The sequence below is a fragment of the Procambarus clarkii genome, chromosome 20, assembly GCF_040958095.1.
Source record: "Procambarus clarkii isolate CNS0578487 chromosome 20, FALCON_Pclarkii_2.0, whole genome shotgun sequence".
Lineage (NCBI taxonomy): Eukaryota > Metazoa > Arthropoda > Malacostraca > Decapoda > Cambaridae > Procambarus > Procambarus clarkii.
Window position 1 is genome coordinate 22631626 of NC_091169.1, and position 9296 is coordinate 22640921.

At 46.1% G+C, this 9296-nt stretch overlaps 1 protein-coding gene across 1 annotated transcript; it reads right to left on the bottom strand.

Moving 5' to 3' along the window:
* Positions 1 to 2447: 2447 nt before the first annotated feature.
* On the bottom strand, positions 2448 to 2948 carry LOC138366755 (uncharacterized). The gene has a single exon (XM_069328033.1). The coding sequence runs from the start codon at positions 2946 to 2948 to the stop codon at positions 2448 to 2450; it is 501 nt and encodes a 166-aa protein (XP_069184134.1).
* Positions 2949 to 9296: the final 6348 nt, after the last annotated feature.

Here is a 9296-nt window from a genome sequence, read left to right on the forward strand (position 1 = left end):
GTGTTCAGTGTTACACTTACTAATACAATATGGGCTGTGTTCAGTGTTACACTTACTAATACAATATGGGCTGTGTTCAGTGTTACACTTACTAATACAATATGGGGAGTGTTTATAACGTGCTACACTTAATAATACAACTTAGAACACCATGGAAACGACCTCCTAACATTTTATTTATGTTGGCTTATTGTTTTATACAAAACTGTCCGACCGGTCAGTGGCGGCTTCGTACACGGGTTTATTAATAGAGAGCAGCCCTCGCCGAAATACAATGGTATTGTATATTGTATTGCATCACTTAACAAAATTTAATAGTGTGACCCATTACTGTGGAACATAGAGCACCTAGAGCAGGCTGCCTCGCGTGACTCGTCTCGCTCAGATAAGAACTGATAAGAGGCAAGGCGGACCACCTCACTGGAAAGTTGGCAGCAAAATATCTGAGAATTTCTCGCTTCTGGGCAACAGTGGGCAGGTGTGGTGGTGGGTGTTGTGGGCAGGTGTGGTGGGCAGGTGTTGTGGGCAGGTGTGGTGGGTGTTGTGGGCAGGTGTTGTGGGCAGGTGTGGTGGGTGTTGTGGGCAGGTGTTGTGGGCAGGTGTGGTGGGTGTTGTGGGCAGGTGTTGTGGGCAGGTGTGGTGGGTGTTGTGGGCAGGTGTTGTAGGCAGGTGTGGTGGGTGTTGTGGGCAGGTGTTGTGGGCAGGTGTGGTGGGTGTTGTGGGCAGGTGTTGTAGGCAGGTGTGGGGGGTGTATAGGAGCAGGTATAGTGACTGACACGTGTCACTCCACACTATCGCCTGCTCTCTCCCTGAATAAAATATTTTCTGATTTTAAAAAAATAATCAACTTTATTTGTAATAAAATGATTTTAGAGAAAAATTAGATAACCAGCACAAATATGAAACATTTCCGAGCAAAGACACACATATTCTTTGAACTAACAATAATAATAATAATAATAATAATAATAATATATTATTTATATAATTATATGAAGCATCAAGTGTTGCTCGGGTGAAAAACTGAAGCCATGTATACACTGTAAATGACCGTTATCACTGTAACATCAACACTACACAGGACCTTCATCACTGTAACCATCAACACTACACAGGACCTTCATCACTGTAACATCAACACTACACAGGACCTTCATCACTGTAACCATCAACACTACACAGGACCTTCATCACTGTAACATCAACACTACACAGGACCTTCATCACTGTATCATCAACACTACACAGGACCTTCATCACTGTAACCATCAACACTACACAGGACCTTCATCACTGTAACCTTCGCGACCAGCGCCGGTGTGGACTGTCACCTGACAGGTGTGTGTGTGTGTCTATGGACTGTCACTTGACAGGTGTGTGTGTGTCTATGGACTGTCACCTGACAGGTGTGTGTGTCTATGGACTGTCACCTGACAGGTGTGTGTGTGTCTATGGACTGTCACTTGACAGGTGTGTGTCTATGGACTGTCACTTGACAGGTGTGTGTGTCTGTGGATTGTCAGTTGACAGGTGTGTGTGTCTGTGGATTGTCAGTTGACAGGTGTGTGTGTCTGTGGATTGTCAGTTGACAGGTGTGTGTGTCTGTGGATTGTCAGTTGACAGGTGTGTGTGTCTGTGGATTGTCAGTTGACAGGTGTGTGTGTCTGTGGATTGTCAGTTGACAGGTGTGTGTGCCTGCACTCCAGGGCACACACTGTTCCCTCACACCCCCCCCCTAGTCCTCAAACGCCCCCGCCAGTCTGTTATTTCTGCAAATTACAGGTAAAATATGATAGCTTTTTTTTTATAAATCTGCAGATATTATGAAATGTTTTAAACTATAAAACAAATTAGAGAGGAAAATAATAAAATAAAATTTTTGAGTTTAATTGTATTGAAAAACTTGTTGAGTGTGGGTGTCGCATTGGTTCTGGGGTCAAGAGCCAATGCGTTCCTTTTCTAGTAAGCCCAGTACGACCTTGTTGTGCACGTACCCAACAATAATTAGTGTTTAAAATTGGGTGAGGATAGCCCCATGGATCAGCCTCGATTCAGAGAGGCATTTTTACTTCCAAATATAAATATTACAGAGGATAAATCATCTAGCAGGCATAGCATGTTAGCGAGAGATCGGCTCCAATATGTTTGGAAAACTAGTTGATGTACTAATGACCGGTGATAGATTTTGAAAACTTCCTCGATTTATTGATTTTAAAATATTGAAAAATTTAACCACATGAAGTTCCGTTCATGTGGCGGCTATTCCCATCTAATGAAACAAAAATATACTTATTGAAAACAAAAACCTACTAAACCTTAGCTTAAATAATCGACCTTAACACTTAAGATACCAATTCTTATTCAAAAGTTATTTTAAGTAACAGTATAGAAGGGGCTTCATTTTCAAGGCTTTATCATATACAAACTTAACGGTTATGAGAGGCTCGTCAACATCCTGTCTTGACCAGGTCTTGACCAGGTCTTGACCAGGTCTTGACTAGGTCTTGACTAGGTCTTGACCAGGTCTTGACCAGGTCTTGACCAGGTCTTGACCCGGTTTTGACCAGGTCTTGACCCGGTTTTGACCAGGTCTTGACCCGGTTTTGACCAGGTCTTGACCAGGTCTTGGCCTGCTCTTGACCCGGTCTTGCCCAGATCTTGACCAAGGTCTTGACCCGGTCTTGCCCAGATCTTGACCTGCTCTTGACCCGGTCTTGCCCAGATCTTGACCAGGTCTTGCCCAGATCTTGACCAAGGTCTTGACCCGGTCTTGCCCAGATCTTGACCAGGTCTTGGCCTGCTCTTGACCAGGTCTTGCCCAGATCTTGACCAGGTCTTGACCCGGTCTTGCCCAGATCTTGACCAGGTCTTGGCCTGTTCTTGACCCGGTCTTGCCCAGATCTTGACCAAGGTCTTGACAGGATCCTGACCGGGGTATCTGTTTCCATCATGGAGACACAGTCCTACACTTGCTCCTGGAGACCACGGAGCCGTTTTGGCACACTCCGTCACACCAACTGACTAAACATGTGTTCAACTTGTTCTTCTAGCAACGTTCATTCACGAACAGCTGAACTTTGCAGCACAACAATACACCAAGGAGCTACCTTTGTCAGTAGAGAAAACTTAGTCGCTCGAAGATATAATTATTCAGTCATGGAAAAGTATCTTCGATTAGTTGATGGGAACAAAGACCAACCAATCGTTGGTGAGAAGGATTAATGTGCTGGTAACTAATGGCCGCGCCACACTCACCTATTGTGCCCCCACCTTACTTCTTCACAGGAATATACTCACCAGGAGCAACACAATGGAGCAGGGTGAGTGTGTACTAGTGTGAGCAGCCAGAGTGCACTAGTGTGAGCAGCCAGAGTGTACTAGTGTGAGCAGCCAGAGTGCACTAGTGTGAGCAGCCAGAGTGAACTAGTGTGAGCAGCCAGAGTGTACTAGTGTGAGCAGCCAGAGTGTACTAATGTGAGCAGCCAGAGTGTACTAGTGTGAGCAGCCAGAGTGTACTAGTGTGAGCAGCCAGAGTGAACTAGTGTGGTGTTGAATCTGGTGAAGTGACGAGACCACAAGCTGTTGGTTGTCTACATGTAGACAATGCCCACATGTGCACGTAGACAATGCCCACATGTGCAAGGTAAAATTACGCATTGCTTGAGCAAGGTTTGGCCAACGAGGTAAGGAACGGTGAAGCTTGCTTGTAGCTTCTGTCGCGCGCAACACAACGTCGTAGAAATGCTAAGAAACAGTCCCAGACCATTGATTTGCAACTTATGAAGGACATAGACGCTACATTACAAATCTGTGACAAAATTGTGGCTATACGGTCGCAGTAGGAGGGTGTGTTATACATAGAATGAACCCTGCTTGGTTTGTGTTTTTTGGGGGGTTATTTGGGAACACTGTGTTCCCAAATAACCAAACGTGTTTGCTTGCATAGTTGCACTATGCTTTTATGTTTGGTCTGCTGTATTATTCATTGTGTTTCTTGTACGGCGCGTGTTTGTTTACGTGTCTGTGTAAATAGTGTAAAATTGTAAATACCTTTATATATATTTATCGAGTGATTAATGATTCTTGGTCACTGTTGCTGTATTGGTCATACTGTTATGTGTTCTGTGAATGTGTATGTTGTGTGGCCGCCTGCGTGACCTGTGGCTCTCGTCCTGATTGTCTCTGTAACTTGTCATGTAACTATTACTGTATTTCGTACTGTAATTTACATTGGGATACAGTTTTATCATTACAGATTGTTCATTTCCAGTGCTTGTTGTGTCTTCTGTTTTTACTGGCATGTTTCTCGTTCTTTTCTACTTTAATGACAATAACAGTGACTCGTGGTGCCAGAGATGTGCTGGTCTTTATAATATTTAGTGCCTGGCTCCGCTTGCTTGGTTAGGCTGTGTTGTGTAACTCTGTTTTTCCTGTTTGTCTATGTAATTGTTATGAGTTTTGCTGCATAGGTTCATGTACTTGATTATTGTCATGTTTACTCAGGTGATTTTGATGTTGCTAAATGTATGTCGGTGTTCCTGTTAAGGTTATATGTGATCTATGTGTTTGGATTCATGTTTGTGTCTATTATTTTATTTGTAAATATTGTTCTTTTATAAATAGATTTTGTTTTCAAATCGGGTTAACCAGCAACTGTGTCCCCCCCCCTTGGTTCTTTGTTAAGTTTGCCGGTCCACCAGTCCCGGTCCACCAGTCCCGGTGGACCGCTCTCACAAGACGTCACGATGCTGCACGGGGCTGGTGGGCTGCTATAGGTAGTGGTAATCTGGTGTCTTGAGTTTCTGGAAGATTCTGGGACGTCATTTAATTTGGGAAGATGTTCTTGCCCCTTCTGAAACCTCCATATAATCACTTCCAAAGTCAACCACCTTCGTCCTGTCGCTTCCTATACTTGGTCTAGTTAATACATGCTGACACAGACACACCACAACACAACAGCCAATGAGCGAGGACAACTGCCACACAGGTGTTACAGACTTGGCTCCACCTGCAATCACTTGCCGCAAATGCTAAACAGTTAACCCCTGTTCACCCAGCAGTGACTGTGTACCTGGTTGTAAACCGACTGGCGGGTCGTGTTCCAGGGACAACTAGTGGGTAAAGCTTACTATGAACTATGGGAAGGGAAAGCTCTCAGCCTGCTCACAAGGAGTCATCCGTTCCTGTGACCATCTTTGAATAAAAACAAAACCTGTTTCTAACAATCGGACAGCTCTTCCTTCTCCAGGAGCTGAATACAATTACAAGAGATGTACACAATGCTTCCCATTGTCTCCCTCAGTATCCTCGGAGAGATCTTGTCTGGGCTTATGGCTTTGTAGAGACGGGGGAGAGAGAGAGAGAGAGAGAGAGAGAGAGAGAGAGAGAGAGAGAGAGAGAGAGAGAGAGAGAGAGAGAGAGAGAGAGAGAGAGAGAGAGAGGGACAGTGAGAGAGAGAGAGAGAGAGAGAGGGACAGTGAGAGAGAGAGAGAGAGAGAGAGGGACAGTGAGAGAGAGAGAGAGAGAGAGAGAGAGAGAGAGAGAGAGAGAGAGAGAGAGAGAGAGAGAGAGAGAGAGAGAGAGAGAGAGAGAGAGAGAGAGAGAGAGAGGGACAGTGAGAGAGAGAGGCAGAGGGACAAAGTAAGAGAAATCATTTGTTGTGTCTGTTATAGGCTCTTGTCTGAGAGAGTGGAGGGCAGGGCGGGCTGAAGGCGCGTTATAAACGATGTAGAGAAGACAGATGGATAATGTGAGATTTTTGTGAGAGGGGAGCAGTGAGGGGTGGGGAGGGGAGCAGTGGGAGGTGGGGAGGGGAGCAGTGAGGGGTGGGGAGGGGAGCAGTGAGGGGTGGGGAGGGGAGCAGTGGGAGGTGGGGAGGGGAGCAGTGAGGGGTGGGGAGGGGAGCAGTGAGGGGTGGGGAGGGGAGCAGTGGGAGGTGGGGAGGGGAGCAGTGAGGGGTGGGGAGGGGAGCAGTGAGGGGTGGGGAGGGGAGCAGTGGGAGGTGGGGAGGGGAGCAGTGAGGGGTGGGGAGGGGAGCAGTGAGGGGTGGGGAGGGGAGCAGTGAGGGGTGGGGAGGGGAGCAGTGGGAGGTGGGGCGGGGTGTAGTGAGAGGTGGGGAGGGGAGCAGTGGAAAATGGGAGGTGGAGGAGGTGCAGGAAATGGGGTTGGAGGCGCGGCCGCAATTGGGATGGTGCTGGTGGCAGGCTTGGTGGTAGTGTTGGAAGTGATGGTGATAGAGGTGGGGGAGGAGGGAGTAAGCAGTGGAGGCGCTATCATCACCTTCACTACCACCGTTATCATCAATGTGACGTCAGAAGAGAACACTGGGAAAAGAGCCTTAAAGTAACGCAGGAAAAGTAATTATAACATGAAGCAGCATCAATACTTACATCAACACAGCACCGTAGAGGTTCCCAGTGATAACACAAGCGCCAGTACCAACAACAACAACACATGGACTGTATTAGAGAAACAGACGCAACATTATGTATCTCAAAATCTGAAACCATGAGGCAATATTTGCATTGGTAATCAATTGTTTCCCGAGCGAGTTGATCCGTAATAACTTAACTCATAATCAATCATAACTATGTATATAACCATGTATAGCTGCACTTCAGTGTCAGAGTGTGAACCAAGTGTGACTAACTACAGTTTTGTTACGAACCTTCAAGAAATTGGGAGTCGGCTGGTGGGGGGGGAGGGGTCAGAGGGGGGGGACGGGAAGGTAATCAAAATTTTTTGGAGTGTTTGAGTGTTTGGAGGGGGGGGGAGGGGAGGGGGGGGGAGGGGTGTTCTCCCTGGGTGAACTACGGGAGGCTTGGCTGGTCCTTCTGCCTAGAAAACAGTGACCAAAGCTCAGCTTCCCGCCTGCTTTACCTACAAGATTCTCAAGAGATGAAAATATACAACAGATGAGAAAGCAGTTCTGGAAGTTCAACACAGAGAAAACTGCATCCATGTGTGTGTGTGTGTGTGTGTGTGTGTGTGTGTGTGTGTGTGTGTGTGTGTGTGTGTGTGTGTGTGTGTGTGTGTGTGTGTGTGTGTGTATTCACCTAGTTGTGCTTCCGGGGGGTTGAGCTCTGCTCATTCGGCCCGTCTCTCAACTGTCAATCAACGATCACTTTCTTTTCCTCCACACACACACACACACCCACAGGAAGCAGCCAATAACAGCTGTCTAACTCCCAGGTACCTATTTACTGCAAGGTGAACAGGTGCATCAGGTATAACCACGGGACTGTACCGGCCATGCAGGCCGTCACTCCTCTTGCCTAATACTACACAACCAAACAACAACATTATCAAGGCAAAACAAATAACTGGTTCCATCGAGGCTCATCAGTAACAGTCCACAAATTCACTCAGATCTTCCATTAGGTAAATGACGGACTGGCAAACAAATTTTGTGTTGCTTCAGGGGAAAAGTTCCATCTGCAACACTGCAAAGAGAATGAGTCCGCTTTGTGATCTCGCGGATAGAAAAGCGGATTGATATCAATAATAATTTGATAGTTAAGGTACTTGATACATTTCTTGGGTAACAGTTTTGAGGTGATCTCAGTTGGGGGAGGGGGCTTGTTTGGGAGGGGGTCGTGTTGCCTGCAGGCGTGGTGGGGGGGGGGGTTATGGGGGGGACACAGCTCCATCAACTCTTAAACTTACAACCACTAAACATCAGACTACAGCACCAAGCGATGGTGTGTGGCATATCATCGCAATGTTAAATGTCCCAATGTTAGAATGATTACTACAAGAAGAGACGTCCCACTCCCACAGCTGGTGGGAGGAGGGCGTCTCATCTTGGACCACCAGCTGTGGGAGTGGGGACAATTACACCCACACGCCGTGTCAGCAAGGCGGACAGTCCGCCTCCTATCATAACTCGCACTATATTTTTCACACTTTATTTTATATTTTTAAACTTTTCATTAATATGCGCCTCTCCAGTCCTCTTTACTACACCCCCCCCAAAATAAGGGGGTGGTTGGTTCTCTCTGGTTGGGAGACGGTTGGTTGTGGTTGCTTGGGGTAGATCTGGGGGGTGGTTGATTTTTGTCAAAGGGGGGCGTGACGTCGTTTGTTGCCGGGGGGGGGGGATGTCGCTTGTTTCGTTGGGGGGGGGGGCAATTGGGATGATTGGCAGTCACTTACAGAGTCAAGGCATCAACTCTGACAAATTGAAAACGTGGAAATTTTTACACTATATTAAATTTAGAAACATATATAAATAAAACATTGAAAGGCCGCTTCATTGCCCAAACGACTGAGCAAACAGTAGTGTTAAATTTAAGAATGAATACGAAAATAAAATCAGATTCTATTATTCCATCTTTGTGGACACTAAATTTGTTAGACAGTAATAAATAATGCCTATTAGAATTACCACAGGTAACTTTTTTGTCTACATTGGTAAAAATAAATAAGTATATATATACAAAGTTAAAAACAAACAAACACTATACAAGATGCACGACAGAGAACAAACACACAAGCACACCGTGAAAGCAGTTATAACGAAACAAGCAACTATAAGAAGACATGTAGCAAGGAACTAATTACAGGTATATAACGTACAAGACGAGACACTTACAACACACCAAGTATGCTGTTGCCAAACCTGCACCACACAGTGCTCCTTACACCCGCAGCTACACAAGGAACACACAAAGATACAAAAATATATATATCTTCCTACATAGGGAACAAGGAGCAACAAATATGACAGGTGTACACCAATATTTATGCCTTAAACCATAACCACAACAATTAAATGGCTCCACACGTCCCAGAAAATGGGGAACACACACGTAAGTAAATGTTTCGGGTTGAAAGAAACAAAGTAAACACAACACAGTTATGAAAGAGGCCATAACGGAAACACACCTCCCACACCTGAATGGAAAACCGTTCACCCAGCACACACATATATATAAGTAACGGAGAGCACCACACACCCTCTACAACCACAACTTCTAACACGAATTAAACACACTTCCTAAACCTCTATGGCAAAGAACCAAAGTACATGCAAAGCAATTTTAAACATACGATGCAGTGGAAGGGGAACATTGCACCAGCATACACAAGACAAACATTAAGTCCCCGCGACACCTCAACGCCAGACTGTATCCACTCACCACCCTGGCCACCCTGGCTCCCTTGGGGGGCCGGTCACCAGCCCCTCACACCACCATAGACTCCTTCCGGAGCGTGAACTTCCCCACACCATCACCGACACTGTGCCACACCCGCAGGAGACACCATCACAACACCCCCAGCCTCACACAGTCCAG